Below are 21,151 nucleotides of genomic sequence, written 5' to 3'. Positions count from 1 at the left end.
CATTTGTCTTTGTTTAATATTTGAACTACAACAAGGCTGAACTGACGCTTACAGCGTGTGAGCGTGATGACAGAATGCACTCTATATTAACACTTTGAAGCATTTCTTTATTTTTTCTTATAAACGATATCAAAATTTTTTCTTATACTACATCAAAGATACAAAAATTGATTCAATTACTTAAAACCAGATATTCGGTCGTTTTTAGGATCGCTGATGACTACTGTAAAATGAAAATAAAAAACTAAAAGTAACAGATCTAATATGGCAAGTCCAATATATGCCAAAAAATTGACTAATTTGTATAAAACGAAAGCAACAGTTCATGATTTTGAATTTGATAATGTTTGGCTTCAGATTTAGATCGGTAGTCCCAAAAACGAATATCAACTTTTGTGTAAATCGGTCTATTTCTTGCAATGTTGTTCCGCCTGTTAAATCAGCTATTTAGATTGTAATTCACAAAAACAAATTTTATTGCGTTAGAAGAAAAGTTCTATGGTATTTTGTTAGCTCAAAATTATATATATAATATCTTGATTAAAAATGATCAAAATTTAAATTTAAAAAAAGGGTTTTAAAACTTGAAATCTCTATTTTCGAATGATTACTGTATTTTTTGAATTTATGTGAGTTTTGTAATTTTTATGAATAGAAAACTACGCGTTGAAGAAAAGGGAAATTTTTCTTCTCACTTTGTAGATCTGTCATGTGCCAAAAAAGATTTACGAAAATTTTCGACTATCTATACCGTGAAAGTTTGGAGTTTTTTTTACTTTTACAAAATTTTTATCTTACAAAATCGTTTTTTAAAAATGTTTCTACGATTTTTTGTTCTTGAGTTATTCGCGAGTTAAGTAAAAAGGAGCATTCTGACTTTGATTGCTCATAACTCCATTAAAAATCATCATCTTAATATCACATTTTTAGGTCAAATGTACATATATTCTATTTTTTTTTAAATTGGCAATTGCACCACTTGATAGAGCAACATTTCAACTTTAAGAATCTGTTTTTATTAATTACGATGATTTTTAATGAAGTTATGAACAATCAAAGTCAGAATGCTTTTTTATTTAATTCGCATGTAACTTGGTAACAAAAAATCGTAGGAATATTTTTTAAAAGCAAACTTTTAGGAAAAACTTTAAGCTTTCAAACATCAGATAGTTAAAAATTTCGCAACAAATATATTCTGTATATAATTTTGAGCTAACAAAATTCCGCAAACTTTTTCTCCAGCCCAATATCAAAAATTCTTATTAATCATTATTAAGAGTGCATCTAATATTCACTACAAGAGTATTAAAAGCCTATACTTCATCTTACATATACATACATATATGATAAACTTTCTATTACTGGCAGTGACTACTTCAATGTACAGCCTAAGATATAAAAACTCTATATAAAATATAAAATATTTTTCAATATTTAAATTTCTATTTAAAGAAAATATTTCTATCAAACAGAAACAACGCGATCTATTGAACAATTATAAAGATAAGCAACTAAAGTAACTGAATCCGTTACTGTAAAAATATAAAAACATTATTGTTAAAAAATATACATAGAAAAAGGCAACAATCGTTATCACAAAAAGTTATAGTAAACTTATAGAACGTTACAAATATAACGCGTTAATTCCCAATCCTAATTATAAATAATTTATTTCTAAATAATTATAAGTAATGATTTATATGTAATATCATAAATGTGTAAAGCTTATCTTCTTTAACAATCGGATGACAGTTTTTATATGAATGCAGCAAAAATAAGCAAAAAACGCTATTATAATTCTACTAATCGCGATTGCAAGAATTTCTTCAAGAGTTTATGAGATAAACGCGAATAAACTTGGATGATATGTACACATAACATAATATATTCGGCGTATATATAGGCATTGATGCAATCTCAAATTTAATTTTGTTTACTGTCGCGACAAAACAATGTCTCATTAAAAATCCTAATTGATATAGCACGACGTAGTATGGAATATACATATACGCAGCATGTAAAATCAATTCTTGACCTTCGAGCACTCACTTTACTTTTTTCGCATCGTAATGCAAGACTTGTATGTTACACGTGTTCACGAATATCATGGATTAAGGACATGCGTAGTTTTTTCCACATTTATTTTATTCTTTGTCTTTTCAAAGGATATAGCATATAAATTTCATATTTCTAAAAATGTAGCAGTTTACTTGAATAAATTTTAATTACTACAACAATGCTACAATGGTATAATATTAAATACGATGTACAAAATGAGTATAAAATTAATGTTATTGTTAAACGCAATTTATTGTAGCACTTTATGTTTTAAATATTCATTTTTTATAAAAATTGTATTAGATGTATAAAAATTTAATATCAAAATCATTAAATCAATTAAATGTTTTAAATTACGACTCAAACTTATTCAAATATCACTCAAACAGTTGATACTTAAACATTTCAAAGTAAATATTGCATTTAATCAAAAGATCAATGCGTACTATTATAAAATACTACGAAGACATTTTTTTATATTTCAATCAATTATTTTATTGATAAAGAGAAAAACTCTGTGTGTATATAATTAAACACACACATTATAAAATTTTAACTGTGCATAAATTGTAAAATTAAGTTAATTTCTTCCAATCAAGGATTCCATCGAACAAAGTTTTATATTAAATTGATTAAGACTTTATTTCTGCTATTTTACTAATATATCATTAGTATTAATTACAGTAGAATAAAGTTGTAACATTCTTATAAAAACTCAAAATTAATTAATAACAGCTTTTATTTTAATACGATTTAATAAATTAAATATTCGCTCAAATTTTGTGTCGTAATAGCAATTCTAATTTCCGACATCATACATATGTCTGCAAACAAAGATAAAGGTATATTTTTTTAGATATAAAAACAAAATGTACACACTATAACAAATTACATTCTTTTTTTATAACTTGCATTCTAACTATATAGAATATTCTTGAATATAAATGATAACAAATAAAGATGTTAAGATAAAATGACCGAAAAAGAACATTCTGGAATAAAACTACTTTTAAAATAAAATCTTTTATTTTAGATGTGTGTGCACAATAACTTCTAAACAAGTTTTTCTTCCAAAAATTTGCATTTATTATTCACTTTTATAAAAACAAACTCATTAAATTACTCATCTTAAACGTTCGCATTAAATTAGTTATCGTAAATGTTTACAGAATAAATTATTTGAACTTTGTACTATTTTTATATTATACTACATGTGAATTCGCAGTTCACCGAACGAATACGGATCTCATCGAGCTTATCCCTTCCAGTGGCAAGTGACTAAGAAATATCCTCCGGTGAGTCTGAGAAATCACTACCTGCGTACAGTCTCATTCCTCCGCCAGTAAACCCGAAGATGTCGTTTGGTGTGGTAGCTAACTGCCTACTTATCATTTTCATAACTCTAGTTAATGGAATGCCACAGAGAGATGATACAGCACAGGAAAAGTCTGAATCAGTGAGTAGAACATTTTTGCCTTGTTACACCATTGTTATCTTTCACAGTGTCCTAATTTTCTTTAATACATGGGAGTTAAATATTTAAGTCTCATCTATTAAAAAAAGTTATTTGTAACATATATCGTTTATATATAATAATATTATCAGTACAAATATTACTATTCATTAGGATAGAGCGTATTACTTATCTTAGATTAGAATAGGAAATTCTAAATTAAGTTTATATCTTATATTGAAGTACTTATAAAGTAAAATCAACTTTGTATAAAAATGAAATGGTATAACAAGATCAAGATAAGATCTGATGCTCACAATTGATTATTATATACAGTACCGGTCAAAATTATATCACCTTTCGATTTTTTGAGCATAACTTTTGTCAAAGTGAATCGAATGCGCTCAAATTTATACAGTAGACATTTGGTGGCAGGTGTACATATCTTGTACGTAAAGTATAATGAGATTTGACAATGTACACCATGATTTTTTAATTTTTTACTAATTTTTCACTTTGACAAAAGTTATGCTCAAAAAATCGAAAGATGATATAATTTTGACCGGTACTGTATGAAAAATTGTATGTATTTCGAAAATGTTAGAGTAACCTAGAGAGTGGAATGAGAAAGGTATTGTTACGCCGCTTCTAGCTACAGATGATGAAATGAGAAACTGAATGTGAGCATATATTCCCTACATCCAGTCAATTACGTAAAATATGCTTGAGCTACTACAAAATGAAATATCACCACAATGAAAAAACGACAAACAATGACGCACAACTCAATCTTCCATTAATATAAGTGTTTTCATGTATTTAGTGCAAAGTAATGACAAATTTGCAAAGTTATATGAGAAATTTTTAGAATAACGCATATCAATACTATATCTTGATTCAACAGACTTATTTAATTACAAGCCTATAATTACGAACATAATCTCGATTCTGCGTAATACCTATCTTAGACGTCACACGAATAATTATTAGACTTACTAAGAAACGCATTGATGCCTTACTTCTGAAGAACTGATTCCATGTAGTCGATTGCTTTGAGAGGAAAAGTTACACCTTAAGTTGGTTAGATAATCAGACTCTCTTGTAGAGAGAAAGGTTTGCGGAAGGTTGTGATAGAAGGTTGCATAAAACATAATTGTTGTGTTGTTTAATTAAAAAAATAAATAGTCTATTGTTAAACAAAAATATTATTCTAAGAAGCTATAAATCAATAACAATTATTTATTAAAGCAAAAAGAATACGTTGATTAAAACTGCTAATAAGAAACCACGGAATATGAGAAACAAAATTACGTTCTTTATTCATAAAATTGAAAGGAAAAAAACCAAGATAAACAAGTTTTAAGTTCATATCGCTAATAAAGGAAGCAATAAAAATAAAGGAAGTACAGAGTTCAAATATAATTATAGTGCTTATCATAAATCTTTAGCATGCTGCAAATGTAAATCTTTTTTGATAATATCACCACAGTCATTAAAAATATTCCATGCTATCTGGAAGTAGTGCGGTATCCGCTTGTCATTATCGTATTCATTGCATATCTTAACATGTCTTGCCTACCTTGGAATAATCTTTAAAACGTCAAAAGCGAACGGTAAATTCGGTTAATGCTCGCTACACGAATTCCAGAGTTAACGCAAAAAAATTTGTACTTAATTTGGAATTCGTATACCATTCCTTTCGAGCCTAGTAGATATTCAACGCGAAAAAAAATAATTGAGGGAAATTGTTGTATCGCGCGCGCGCTCGCGCAACAGTCACGGTCACTAGTTTCGAAATTATCCGGAACGTCTGCAATTAATGAAACTCGCATGCACACTCTTGGAAAGATCCGGCTTTTATATCTTACAGTAGAGAAGAGACAGGATTATAATTGCAATTGCATTATCACCTACAATTTAAATATAGAATAGAGATAACAATGAAGAAATTTATATAAATTAACATAAACTTCTATCTACATAACGTCATGTTTCTCAAAGGCCAAGCGTTTTTAGTTCAATAAGCAAATATAATTTTCCATATTTGCTTGATGTAGCTTCCATTTATTCAATTTACTGATGGAGGAATCCGAGTGAACTTTGGAGGGTATCATGCTGAAGCTGGACTCGGCGGTCTTTTACGAGGTACGGGTGGTGGACTTTTTGCGAGTGCGGGAACTCCATGGGGTGCACATGCTGGCGCGGGATTAGGCGGGAAATTGGGTACAGATGGCAAGCTTGGTTAGTATTAAACGAAAATAAAAAAGATACGTACACTATATTGGTGTCAAAATTTTGTCAAATAAAAATAGTGCAAACTTAAAAAAATCTAGTAAAAAAATGACATTCTGCACCAATCCAATAAGATCTTAGTAATTTCATTAAAAATAGAAGTATATTAAACAAACATTAAATGAGGCCACACAAATACGAGCAAAAATTACTTCAGGCGGTGGTCTTTATGCTCGAGCTGGAGCCAGCCGTGGAGGACCAGAAGCGGCTGCTGGCCTCGGTGGGAAATTGGATGGCAGTGGACGGTCGGTGAACCCGGTTGCGGGTGGCTTGTACGCAGGGGCAACACCAGGCGGTGGTCCAGGTCCGGGCGTGTTTCTCGGCGGTGGTTTTGACCAACCCGGATTTGATGGAATTATAAGTGGCAGCGCAATCGACGAAACTAATTTGAATCCACCTGCGGCTGCTGCGGGAACATCTAACATCCCAGCGAGTGCGGATACGACTGCAAGTGGAAAAAAACCGAAAGGTCGCACAAATATACAAATCATACCTTCGAAGGCGCACAAAGAGAAAGAGGTTTCAATCATGATTTCCTAGCTTATATTTTTATTCTGTAAATAATATGGAATATATCATTCTGATTTTCTAGGTCTCAAATATGATACGTAAACGACAAATTGAGACACGCGTGGAAGAAAATTGACAATCTTCTAACGCATCTTCAGTAGAATAGTCGTAGTTTAGTATCTAATCCTAATAAGTCGTATAAGCAATTTTAAGTTCATATTGGATTCTGGGATACATATTTTAACCGGTCGATCGTCTTTGCATAAATATATTCATGATGAGATATCATCTTTAAACTAAATCTATCGAACGCAGAAGGTGTTACAAGCTGACGCGATGCTACGAGCTGATGCACCCGCAGGTGAGAAAGCCGAGTCGCAAAATAAGGAGGTAAGAAGCAGATTGCATATCGATCAAACATCTTGATTGTCGAATATTTGAAAAAGGAAAGAACAATTTTTCTGAAATATCTAAAAAGAGTTGGTGCATTTTAGGCGATTTGGAGAGCACGCAGAGATTGTTGTATTCACTTTTTTTCTTACTTAATTTTACTTGCTGATTGGCATATCTTAACTGTTATCACAACCAAATGTATTGATGGGCGAAAATTATCATTATTTCCCGTTGTGGCAATATTTTTTCTGCGTAGGAAACTCAAGCATAATGAGCTGCAAAAAATTTGAATATTCTAGCAATCAACTTGAGTGTCCTACATAATTATTTTGATAGTTTATCAAAATTATTTTTAAATCTGTATTTAGATAAAATTTCGGGCACTACAGCAAAATCGTTCTTTCAACAGATTTAAAAATAATTTTGATGAACTATGTCAAAATAATTAGGACACTCAAGGTGATTGCTAGAATATTTAAATTTTATAATTTTAGAGAAATCTTTTTTGCGATATAGACACGACGTGCAGTGCCAGTCGTGGCACCCACGGCAGAAGTGGACTTAGTCAAATCGGTTTACGTTGGAGCAGCGCCAGCAGTGAAAACCGTCGTTCTGGCACCTGCAGCTGCTGCACCCACACAAGGCGCAGGCCAAGCTACTGCCACCGTCGATACAGTTACAACAGTCGGTGAGTAATTATTACTATTCTTCTCTGCACTTGTTCGAATGTCAATCCGTGAGAAATCCTTTCTCTTTCAGATAATCCGAGTGTAGTCATTGCAAAGCCCGCGTATCCACGCTGGTACCTTAGAAAAAGATTCTGGACCCGTCCTAGGAAAACAGTTTATGTTGCTCCAACAGCAACGGCTGATACTCAAAGTTCTCCTTCGGATATAGTCGGCAGACTTTTCGTCAACGCAGTGGGAGACGGTGGCGTAGTTGCTACAGGCAAAACATCTTATACCAGCGGATCTTTCATCGATAGTATTTTTAACGTAAGTCGGTTCTTCTATATTTATGTCTTACGAACATCATGATCTGTATAAAAAATTACGTAGCTTTTAATGAATCAAACCTTATCTTCAGATTCCGATTTCTACATTGTCTGCTGTTAACAACGCTGTTAATCAACTACTGGGAAATAACGTCGTTAAGACCGTTGCTGTGGCTAAGATTTCACCGTAGACCACATTATTAAACACACTTAAATTGTTATTATAATTGACGATTACGTAACATTGTAATTGTCATCGCAATATACACAAACAAAGCCTGAAGATTACAATCCTTCAAATATATTTAGCAACTTCATTTCTCATGTATTCAGCCTCTTTTGACAAGAGATGTTGATCTGCCTGCTTAAGAATGCTATACACATACTATGTCCATCTCCTGGTTCCCTGTACGTGATTAGATTATATCAGCGATCCTGTATATACTACGATATTTCTTTGCCTGCGAATTTAGAAAAGAAGATACATGTACTAATAAAGTTTTATACAGACAAAAAAATTCATGAATTATTTATGATACATTATTTTATTTTATTGCTTTACAGCTTACATTATTTATTCAGAATATATACCATTCGAAATACATACTCCTCTCTCTCTTATTCCTTTATTTAATATGTAGATAGTATACGAAAATATCACGATACACGCTCCAAGAATATTTCAACGCGCTGCCAAGAAAGGAAGAAATATTTCTGATTATTGTTTAGTGTTCATCTTTGTTTAATATTAGCAAACAACAAAGATATATTATGATTCACTGTGTTACACTGTGTCATCTGTCTCTTGCTGAAAAGCACCCAAGGGTACTATTCTTTAATTAACATTCATTTCTCTCTTAACAATAAAGGCCAGGCTGTACATTGCGCTTAAATAAGTTCGGCGCTCATGAGGATTTCTGGAAAATCTGTTTCTGTACTCTCTTTTTGAGATCTTTCTTGAGATCTATTTTATTCGATTTCGAACGAGCAAATATTGTGATTACGAATAACTTTGCTAATAATTATAATTATAATAAGCAGTACTTTAAATAGTTCAAAATTCGAAAGAAAGAAGATAAAATAAGTTTTAGACTTATCAATTATTTTATAACATATACTTTGACTTATATACCTATTAATTACAATTTTAAATAAATCATTTTAATAAATTATATTCTCTCTCTATATGGAACAATCCTCAAAAAATTATAATATCGGATCAAATTGTTGAGTCTGCAACTGACATTAAAGAGTTATCGGTTGTAATACCAATTTCATGTTCCACTATAATAATAATAATGACATCGGATAATCATACAAGATGGACGAATAATTAAAAAAATGAATTAACAACAATTGCATTGATATATGTATAATAAAATGAATATTTTAAATGCTTTGCAAACGGAAAAGGTTGAAATGGCATAAGCTATGAAACCGCCAGAAATTACGCAGTCACTAAAATCCGAATAATGAGACAACTGACAAACACAAACCCAAATTTTAAAATATGACAGGACAGTTTTTGATAAAAAAAAAACGGGAGAGCTGTTACAAATTCTTTAACTAAATGCGAAACGTCAAACACAAACACATGCGAAGAAAAAAAATGTTATAAGATAGCAAGAAGCACCGTCCTGAGGAACTAATTAATGATAAAAGAAAAGTTAGTGGTGAAGAATTACAAGATAAAGAAAAATAATGCGAATGAGTCAGGTATTGAAAAAAATAGATAATAATATATTGAAAAAGAAGTAGAAAGATGACTAACAAAAGAAATATGAAAAACCTAAAACGAAAATTGATAAAAAAAAGACAATAAACAATCGGAAAATAAAGAAGAAATTATATTATAAAATATAAAGAATAGTAATAACTTATTGAAACATAAAGACATAATGATAAAAACAAAAAGTAAAAGGGTCCAGCACTTTAGAAAAAAATTATAGGAAATAAAGCAAAGGAAAACCATACGGTAAAATCAAAGGTAAAGAATGTAAAGGTGAAGAAGGAAAAAAGAAATCAGAAGACAAAGAAGAATACGAAAAATACGAAAAAGTAAAATCACATCTTTTCTTGTTATTTTAGCATTCAGAAAATAAGATGGTAAGTCTGTATTTTTAATTTATTTGTTTAAAGTTGCATACGTTATTAAAGTATGTTATTATGTGCGTCTTTTGAGCTGTTATTTATTAAGTTTGGTTAAGAAATGTTGAAATGATCGTATTTTATATCAAGTCAAGTCGCGGCGGGCAACTGTGCACAAGCGTTTCGAAATTCGTACACTTACCCATTCTTCATATACTATATGACTAGCATTAATTTTTTCGTTTTTCCTTTGCATTATTATTTTACTTTGCCATTTTATTTTGCCAAAGTCTATGTGCATTATTATTATATTAGTTTTATATTTTTGCTTAATATGCATAATATATGTTTAAAATATACTTAATATATATTTATATTACAATATAATAAATATATTTTTTGATTTCTTTATCAACATTCCATAATTCATTCATTTCCTACGACTTTTGCTTTGCGCACAATTACCCAACCCTTGCGCATAATTATCCGACGCGCGAGAAACTTTTTCGCTTTTCCGTTTTTTCCTTTTTGCTAAATACAGCCTTATTGAATGAAAATCTATTCATCTGTTATGAGGATACGTAATGGTAGAAAAATGTTTATAGTTTCTATTTCCATACTTATATCGCTTTGAACTTGGAAAACTATTCCAGGACAATAAATTTCCTTTAGGTGTGCACAATTCATCCACTTTCCCCTATAACAGAGCAAGAAATGTACGTAACGTTTTACTTAATGATTTACTTAATGTACGTAATGTTTTAATTAATGTATGTAATGTTTTTTTGATGTACGTATATTTCATTTGGAATTAAAAAATCTGTTTTATCGGCATCGATCAAGCTCGACCGTTGCTATAGCATCCCCGAAATGAAAAAAATAAGATAGAAGATGTATAAAAAAAGAAGTGATACTAAACTACTAAAGACTTATTAATCGATCAAGAATTGTTGAAAATGAACATCATGGAAAATAAAAACGTTGATAAAGATTTAAATAATACAAATGCGATGTATAAATGATGACAAGAAGAATTTGACGATGATCTCAATAAAAAATGGCAGACAAATTACGTCCTCTAGTCCAACTGTTATTAAGATATGTCAGATAATTATCTTTTTCATTTAAAATAATTGAGTGAGCTTGTCCTTGGTATAATATCATTTTTGTAGTATTATTATAACAATTACTATAATTATCGTAATATTGTCTTTCTTTCAAGTGGCTACACGTGGTCTTACGATGAATAATACGTAAGCTATTTGGACATAGTAGCGATTATGCGTTAAATATGAGTCCAAAGTTTACAGTCGATGTAACAAGTTTTGAAGATTCTGTTACTTTAAAATATTTTTTAAATGACACATTACAATGTTCTAATGTCTAAAACTAAATGCATTCTTATTTTCAATGTAACTTCTCAAATAATCGAACCGAGAAAGTTTATATGGCTATATATCCTCAGTAAAAAATTTTTCATGCACGAAGATATATATATTATATATACACAAATATACAGGATGAATTATTTTAATGGTTCATAAGTATCTTTTTTCCTATGCCTTTTAACAAAAAATGTTTTAGATAGAAATTTTAAGATTTTAAGGGACACATTAGATAGCAGTATTGTGACCTTGGGTGGCGTCGCCAAGATCAGGTCAAGATCACATCGATTTTGTAAATTAGAAACTGCTATCTTTTTTTATTGCATATTCTTGTAGTTTATCTTGAGAGCTCTTCAAAACACGATAACAAAATATTTTTTCATTAAGTACTTTTCGAATTATGACTGTTATGAGACTTGAAAGTTATTTATATATATATAGTTAGATCGGACACCTTGGGTAATGCTAACGTCGACGGCACTGTAACTTACAATACATGCCCCATAATTAAAAAGTACTTAATGAATAAATATTTTATTATATAATGTTTTGAAGAGCTGTCAAGATAAATATAATGATAAGAATATGCAATGAAAAATGGAGGTTTCCATTTAAAAAAGTCGATGTGATTTTGATCTAACCTTGGTGAGACCACTCATGGTGAAACCGGAAAAACCGGTAGATAAATCTTTTTGAGAATGTATGGGCATTTTTACAAATGTGTTAATATTTATATCTTAAGCAAACTCTATATGTAAAAATTGTGTTCAAAACATTCTGTTTTTTTAAACACATTTTTACAGTTTATTTATTTTATTTGTTATTATTTTTATTGTAATAAACTAAAATTTTTTAAATAATAACAAAAATCAAAAATTTTTTATAAGTACTTTAAGTATTCAAAATAACTTATGCAAAGTTTTATTGCGATTGACTGATTAATTACAAAGATATAGAATAAATAAATATTTTGTTTATTTACTGGATAACTAGTTCATGCATCGCAATACAATTTTATATAAATAATTTTGAATACATAATGTACTTACAGACAGGGTTAAGAAGTAACGCGTTACATTTTCGTTACTTTTTTTGGTAACGATTTGATAACGCCGTTTTTTTATTATTAACGAAAAAGTAACGACGTTACATTTTTTTTAGTAACGAGTAACGAAATTGATCCCGTTACTCTTGTATCGTTACTTTTTTATAGGTCACAGCCGTCATAGATAATAAGAATATAGGTACTAAATAAACAATAAATTTTTTGCCTATTTTTATTTCATTCACTATTCTCGCTTTAGAATAAGAACACTAAAAACTAAAACATCTATTATATAATAAAATACCATAAAATTAAACATAAGTATGTAAAATATTAATAAAAGATAAAAATGTTCTAAGATAAATATCTTTCTAAATATCTTATATTTAATTTATATTTTGTCTTAGCATTCTGTCTTAGAAGCCTATTTTAACATTTAAAAATAGTGTAATTATGCAGGAGACAGGCTTATTCATCGATTTTGATGAAATTGCCGTCATTCGACGCGTTTTTGCACGAAATGAATCTGACAGATTTTTTTACCTCAATAGTCATCAACGTTAACCATTAATATCTCGGTTCGCCGGGCAGAGCGACACTTATTTTTTTGCTAGATTCGTTTATTTCGTGTAAAAATAATTTTATCAAAAGTGAGTAAGCCCGTTTCCTGCATAATTACAAAAAGAAGTAACAAAAAGTAACGATTTTTTATCGTTACTTTTAAGTAACGGTAACGCATTGCTTTTTAAGTATCGGTAACGAGTAACGGTAATGAGTTACTTTTTCCCACAAATAACGGTAACGGTAACGCGTTACTTTTAAAAAGTAACTTTCCCAACCTTGTTTATAGATATTAAAAAGTTGAGATTTTTGTCATTTATTTTATATAATACATTTCCATACATTTTTATTAGAGCGCAAATATTAAAAATATACTACTATTTATTAAAATAACTTATGATCCAAATAGTAAACCGGGGGGAGGAAGGGAGGGAGCAGAATCCTTCCTCCGACATCATAAAGTTAATGCATGTACGAAGAATTTTCATCCCCCTCCCCTCGTAAACCTAAGTCTAATTTTTTAAAAATTAAATCTCACTTTGCGTGCAAAGTTGGAAACCTACACGGGAAAAAAAGATATAGTTTACATAACTAAAAATATATTGTGAGCAATATAGAAACATCCTAATTATCTTTATGTGATAGGAATGTATATGGTTGATACGATTTATTTACTTTGATGATCAACTATATCAATGTAGTTAGGCGCGATCTGCTTGTAACAACTAAAATATGGTTGGGGGATCATTTACTATAGATAATCTATATCTGTATAGTTGCGTCAATCGTAACATTATAAAGCATGATATATAATAATAAGACTTACAAAAACTAATAGTGTTGGAGTGTAATCAAAGGAGGAACACATGATTCGTAATTTTAAATTAAATATTGCATTCGCTGAAGATGGCTAGAAGTTAATCGAAACGTTCGAATAAATTCAACAGATATCAAGTTTGAAGAATATATTTATATATCAATTCTTGCGCACTCATTACAGAGTCGATTCTAAACGCCCTATTCTTAACTTTTATTTGTGATAATAATAAGAATTAAATTATTAATAAGAATTAATTTCTTGTTACATCATGCTATAAAGTTGCAATTTCAAAAAGCAAAAGCGAGTCACCACGCTTACAATTAAAAATATGCACGGAAAAAACAGTTGTTGGTCTACACAGAAATCTGGTGATGTGTGCCAACCAAATTAAATAGTAAAATATGGAACTATTTATGTGTATGTGTGTGTTAGTTATAAATACTATAAATAAGTATCAAAGATTCATAGAATAATGAAAATAAAATGCTAAATCTAATACGCATAAATAAAACGTGCATGTATAATGTAGATGCTTAAGTATATACTTTACTTTTATATTACGCATAAACATAAAGGTGCACATCTGACCATATACATATAAGTACAAGTAATAGACAGAGAATGAAAGAGTTATTAATTGTAAGCCAGTACTTTTACCGTTACTTCTTACAATAACAGTTTGATAATAACGTTGCAATTTTTTGTGACTATAATGATAACTAACTAAACACTGAGGTTGCGCTAAGGTTAGGAAAATCACTTTGAAAAGTAACTTGTCACGATTACGCATTATTTAATGAAAAAAGTAATAAGTAACTTGTAACGCATCGATGAGTCACTTTCCGTCATAATTAAGTAACGAATAAAAGTAACCAGTTACAAATAAAAAATTACTTTTTTTAATAATATAAATGACTTTTCTAACCCGTTACAAACCAGTGAACACAAGTTATATATAACGTACCTGTTAGTTGTAATTTCCCACTCAACAATATAACTGTAATATAACACACGTGTTACATATATTACCTACAGTTAACTTTGTGTTCACTGAGAAGTAATGTTTGATTTTTCCAACTCTGAAGCTACCATTACCGTCATAAAAAATTTGCATTGTTATTACCAAATTGTTATTATGGTACCGAGTACGTCACAATTTTGAGAAAAGTGGCATCAAAGAGGTAAAAAGCGATGATTTTGAGTCTTTATAATGTTGAACATCAGTAGGACATTTTTTTCTAAATTTCATTAATGTCATACATCAACTTTTAGTTTTAAAAGGCGTTTTGTTTCGTTTCAGTAAGTTCTTTTATTTTCGTAATGTAGGAATTTAAAAACGGTTTTCTCATGCAATAGTCTGTAATATATAGGAAAGCATTATATATTTTATTTTATTATCATTACGTGGAAAGTTAATGTTTTTTGTACTTACATAATATAATCGAATTATTTTCAATCAAAAAACAATCTTCAATGGTTTAAAACTACAATTGTTTTGTTATACTATGTTTTGTCAATTTCATATTCTTTTTTAATTTTGGTATGCTCTCATTATATTGTGTAAGTACAAAAGCACTTTCTACATAATGCAACATTAAGACGGAATACAATGCCTTTTCCATGTAGTATAAAAAGAACTTTATTCAAATTGCTATATATATTTCAAAAACGGAACAAAATGCAATTTTAAAGCTAAAAGTTAATATATTTGTACGGCATTAACAAAATTTAAAACAAAAATTTCCTGTCGCTATTACAACATTATGAAGACATTCAAAATCGTCATTTTTTTACTCCATTTCTCTCAAAACTGTGATGTGGTAGCCAAAGAATGAATTTGTGGACATAAAAAGAACACTAATATTGCAAAAAAAGGTAAAATTTAGTTGAATAATGTAACTTTTATTTTTATTACTATGGTATTTCAGTATCTTTATTGGTGCGAAAAAATATGTAAATATCAACTGCATGCAATAGTCTGGAAACAAATTAATTTTATCAGTTTTATCTTTCTCGTTATATCTTTGAATCGTTACGTCCAACCTGTTTTTAAATAATTTATAAGAGAATAAAAGTATAGTACAATTTAATGTCAACTAGTCAATTCGTATATTTTTTACATAGTTAAGTTTAAGCAAAAAAGAATAGCGTCATCATGACATTTAAGACATTGTTATTTGTGCAAATGACCAGTGAGATACCGATCGTTTGCGTTATCAAGAGATTGCAAAATAAACTGTGACCTTAGTCATACTCCATTATTACTTCAAAATTATTCAAATTATCCTTGCAATATTTGCAAAAATGAATGTAAGCGAATATTACAACAGTGCCTACAAAATTACGAAAATTTACCGAACATGACTCATTTTTTATCTACACTAAGAAAAAATATAGTCAGTTTTAATAAATATTTAATTAAATACTACCAACTAAACATTTATTAAATATAAAGATACATTTATTTGATATAAGAACTATTAATTTGATTTAACAATTATTTTTTTATTTATTATATTATACAAAGTAAATATAAGTAAGGGAAACCGGGGCACCATGGGTTATGGGGTACCATGGGTCATCGATTGTTTAACATAATCTAGAATGTTTAAATTAATACTACTGGTACAATAATTCATGTTTAAGGAGTGAAATACCTCTTTGAAAAAAAAAACGGTATTTCTATTTCGAGCCGTCGGAAGTATAAAAGATGGAAAAAATTTTTTTAACAAAAATTGTAAAATTTCAAGAGTACTTCAATGTTGTGAAGAAAAAAATAAAAAAAAATTTTTTGTTAACAATTGTTCCTGTTAACTTTTTTTCCATCTTTTATAATTCCGACGGTATTCGGCTCGAAATAGAAATATTTTTTTTCAAAGAGGTGTTTCACTCCTTAAACATAAGTTAGCGAACGTATAAAAAAAATACGTGTCTCTTAGATTTTCGTGTTTAACAACATATTTCATGGAGAATCAAATCGGTTCCGGACAATTGTGAAACTTCCCTTGTAAATTAATATTATAATACATATATATGAAAAAAGCTGCCTTCAAATTGACGTGTTACAAAAACAAGAATATTGAAATTAACTAAAATGCATTTTAAAGATAAAAAAATTACTTTTTCATTTAACATGAATACGATTTAGTATCGGTGCTACAATGTCACGAAAATCCTCAAGATTATTGGTTTTTCCTTTTTTTTCTCAAAATTGTGATGTGATAACCATATTTTGTTAACAGATTTGTGTTTAGCAGGTAACAATACATCAGAAATGACCAGTCATATTCATATTGCATAATGGTGTTGAGTGTAATTAAGGTTTATTATGATTTTATTAATAGAAATAAAATAATTGCTTTCATTGATTATATCTGATAATATTATTTAAATAATATTTATTTTGTGGCATTAAATATTATCTATACATAATAAATTGATAATAGTTGCGTAATCATTAGAAACGTTAGATTTATATAAGTATCAGAAAAATGATGGCAGAAATAACAGAAATAAGACATTGAATATAATATGTATCATGAATATTGCGTGAATATACAATTTGAACAATTGTATAGGTACATAGTATAGATACTTTTTAAGCAACACGTACACACGTTTATAATTAGCTAAAATAAATTATTTTTAAACTATAATACATCTCTGCTTCAAGAAACATGTGAATCGTAGACAATAACGTTGAAATTAATTCTATTAGTTTCTCTTCTCCTCATTTTGGCCCGTTACACTTAGAATGCCATAAAGTAATTTTTAAGAGAACAGGAATATACAACTTAATAACACTACACGTGCCAATTCAAACACTAATCTGCATAGTTGTGTTTAAGTCGAACAGTACAGTGATATCGAAACATTTGAGACATTATAATACGTATAAACTGCTTACGTATAAACAGTTAGTAATACCGTTTTTGTTATCAGAAAATTACAAAAAAATGTGACCTTGTTAAATGTTACTTCAAATACGTTATCGAGCAATTACTGCAACAATTTAAGTAAGAGAACGTTGCAGAAGCTTCTACTAAATTATAGAAAATTTTCGAACATGACTTATTCTTTATCTGTGGCCATATTAATTATTACCGTGCAGTTTAATATTATGCGTAAAATATAAGAAAGATGGTATGTAAACATGCAGCTAAAAGTTACATCATCACATAATATATTCATGAGTACAAAAATAAGTATGTATAATAATATGTTTCAAGATTTACGATATTTCGAATCGACTACTAATATTAAAAAATTTTTGCATAATTTTATCGACTCGCAAATATAAAATGTAACGCTAACCAAGTAGGCGCGAGTCAATTCATTCGTTTCTCCAAAAACTCATTGATAGAAGATACTAAACGCTTCCAAACCATTCGTTATTTAAAAATTAAGATTATTAACAAGTATAATAATATGTATACAGGGTGACCCAACGAAAACGAAACAGACTGTATAACTCCTACAAAAATGATTTTTCGAAAAAACGCAAAAACATGTCGATTTCTATTGAGAGCGGCACATCTTTTGATGTATAATTCTTACCCTTACTTCAACCTCCTAAATGGGGGTGCCAATTCCTAAAAAATTTCAAATGGGAAGGAGAGTCAAATGATACATCATTAGAAAGGTCTTTTAATTCCCTACATTCTTACGTTTGTTTTTTAAATTCGCAAAGAATTAAAACGTTACTTCGGCAAGGCTTGGTATAGGAGTTTACGTGTTAAAAGCTGAAACTTTGAAGGTGAATATCTCCATTTCGGCACTGTAGGATCTTTGAAATTTTAACTATATATAGATAAAATTATTTTAAACATAATATTCAAATTTCAAAAAATCTGCAGAAACTCAATTTCTCGGAGAAATACCTTAAAGAAGTGAATGACTGAATTCAATATCTCTCAGCAAATAATGTAAATATATTTATTAACCATATGTCATTATTTCATTATGTATTACATAATATATTTACATCACATTCGCTGATTTTGACATCAAAAAACATTTTTTTCCTTATTTTCAGGAAAATTAACCTGTAGCCGTATTATAATGGCAATAATTTATTTTTCTTATTTTATATTATTCACATTGTTATCATCATTATTATTATGTATTATTATTGAAATATAATCCATCATATTATTAATAATTTCGTTATGATTATTATTTTATCGAATTATAATAAATAATAATTGATTATATTGTATTTTTTATATTGTATTTTTTTTAGTCTCTCGCACACTTACTGACGAGTGCAGTACGACGGCAACCTGTCGCCCGCCTATCGCCCGCCCGCGATGCCACGATACGCAAAATTAATTTCGATAATTATGAAGAACAAAAACTTTCTGAAGATCACTTATAAAGGAAGTTATCCAGATGTTCTGTTTTGAAAAAGTTACTGTTAAAAGATTATAGTATTCTACCTCCCAATTAAAATGAGTGCCATTCGCTCAGAAAATTTGATATTCGATAAAAAAATGAGATAGAGTTCCAAAAAGGTAAAACCCCGGATTTTCTTGTAAATTGGCATATTACTGTATTTTGATGCCCCGATTATGAATATGATAATGAAAATTATCGACAAGGTCAAATGGTGGATGTTGAATATTTTTTATTTATCTCTCCCGAATTACGTTTGGATATGGTACACTTATAAAGTCGTATGAATGTATGTACGTATAAAAGTACACATATATATATTTTCTTATTTATTATACATTCTTATTACATTCCCATTATTCTAATTCGTAACGTAATTGTTTGATCTACATCAGAGCTGGGATTAGTTGTACATTTCGGCCGATTTTCAGCTTGGTTCCTGCCCCATACTTCACTAACCCGGGCGCAACCTAAATGCTGATCGGCAATATACTCGTATATATGTATGCTATATATTAAGTGTAACAATATAAATAAATAATTAATTAATAAAAGTAAATAAAGTGTATATATTACGCGGAAAATATTTTTATTAAAAAACAATAGAAATTAAATTATAAAATTTCTCAATGACATATGAATATTCACTCACGATAACAAAGATGGCTATTTTTAAATGTTTATCGACTTTAATTTCATTCTATAATTTTAATAATTACATATCTACTGTATAATTTTGATATAATTTTCAAAGAACGATAAGATAGCATTTCTTTATAAAAGAGTTCTCAAAGTATAACAAGATACTCGAAATATATAACAAGATTCTTCACCCGCGGAAGCTTAAAATTTTCAGATTATAAGAATAAATCTGTGGCATTTGATATACTGTGATCATGAAGGCATTCCACGTACTTCTGTTATTGGCCTTAATCGGAATCGTTTTTGCAAAAACTGTATGTATACGTTGATATATCATAATAATAATTACAAAACGATGCATAATAATTTCAAAGAAATGTTTAATTTCTTTATTATAAACAGTTTTTATTATTGCATTGTACCTATCAACTTGTCAGAAGAATTAAAAAAATAGTGCCACTAAAAGTATATAAAGAAATCTCCCACTGTAAAAAAATATTAATTTTAACATTTTTGCATGTCTCAGAAAGTCCACTATACGTCTTTAAGTTAAAATTAACATTTTATTTGCGAAAGTATAAATAAAAAAAGTCAAAAGAATTATTAAAAAGAATATATTTTAGCAGAATATATTATATCTCTATTTACTTTAAGGATATCTTTAGTGTATAATACGTATATCTTTTTATTTTAACACCTATCGAAAATAACGTTGTTTTAAATAATATTATGGCATGTTAAGGGGGTATTTTGGGCTGGGTTCGGGGAGCGCGCTATCAGCGCTATTTGTGTCATGCTAGTAAAATTGAGCGCTTACGCATTGCTTCATTCTATCTTAGTTATGTAATGAACGAAAAAAAAAGATATAGAATGAAGTTTACAGCGTGAGCGCCCAAAGCGGGTGAATCTCATGTCTACGAGCGTCATATGCTCCTAAACGTCGAGCGGCATTTGGACTGCGCGCGGGGCGAGCGGTGAGAGGAGTAGCGGGAGGCAAAGTCTCTCGAAAATCGGCCGAGAAGTGCAAATCTTGCCGAGCTCTGTGTATTAGGCTACCGTTTCAAGAATCGTAGATTCAAATCTTGTCGGCGATGCGATGCGTTTTTTAATAATTAATTGTAGTTAATAAGAATATAGGTATGCGAAAAAGTAAATAATAAATTGAACTGAAAAAATAGAAGTTAATAATAATAAAAAAATAATTTTTTTCGTTAAGGTATAACTGTAATTTTTTTATTACATAAAAAACTGTTTTTATTTAAGAAAATTTTTTTGTTATATATAAAAAATATAATGCTTTCATTTAAAAAGAGTTGCAAAACTATAAAAACTATTTTTTAAATTCTAATAGAAAGGAACAACAAAAAAAACTTCAAATCAAAGAAATCCAGTCGATGTCAATCCCATTATTATTTCTTAATTCTTATGTATACGCCAGGCTACTCGCTTGGCGGCGTTTGGTCAGTCCGTTGATCACGGCATGTCAGTCGCTCGCCAAGGCCACTAGACAAAACGT

At 29.3% G+C, this 21,151-nt stretch overlaps 1 protein-coding gene across 1 annotated transcript; it reads left to right on the top strand.

Annotated features, from left to right (window-relative positions):
* The first annotated feature begins 3,391 nt into the window (after window positions 1–3,391).
* LOC108728071 (elastin) lies at window positions 3,392–8,208 on the top strand. The gene is made up of 7 exons (XM_018456427.1): window positions 3,392–3,514; window positions 5,569–5,752; window positions 5,961–6,322; window positions 6,629–6,703; window positions 7,223–7,394; window positions 7,466–7,701; window positions 7,793–8,208. The coding sequence occupies exons 1-7, from the start codon at window positions 3,413–3,415 to the stop codon at window positions 7,889–7,891; spliced, it is 1,230 nt and encodes a 409-aa protein (XP_018311929.1). The 5' UTR covers window positions 3,392–3,412; the 3' UTR covers window positions 7,892–8,208.
* Window positions 8,209–21,151: the final 12,943 nt, after the last annotated feature.

This window comes from Mycetomoellerius zeteki, unplaced genomic scaffold (assembly GCF_001594055.1).
Source record: "Mycetomoellerius zeteki isolate Tzet28-1 unplaced genomic scaffold, Tzet1.0 scaffold58, whole genome shotgun sequence".
Taxonomy (NCBI): Eukaryota; Metazoa; Arthropoda; class Insecta; order Hymenoptera; family Formicidae; genus Mycetomoellerius; species Mycetomoellerius zeteki.
The sequence above is the reverse complement of the archived record's forward strand: the minus strand, read 5'-3'. Positions and strand labels throughout refer to the sequence as shown.

Excerpts from the sequence above, each read along its gene's own strand:
- LOC108728071 (XM_018456427.1), top strand. The coding sequence starts at position 3,413 with ATGTCGTTTGGTGTGGTAGCTAACTGCCTACTTATCATTTTCATAACT. Across the intron at positions 3,515-5,568 it reads CACAGGAAAAGTCTGAATCA|CTTCCATTTATTCAATTTAC; the intron begins GTGAGTAGAACA and ends TGCTTGATGTAG. Across the intron at positions 5,753-5,960 it reads GGGTACAGATGGCAAGCTTG|GCGGTGGTCTTTATGCTCGA; the intron begins GTTAGTATTAAA and ends AAATTACTTCAG.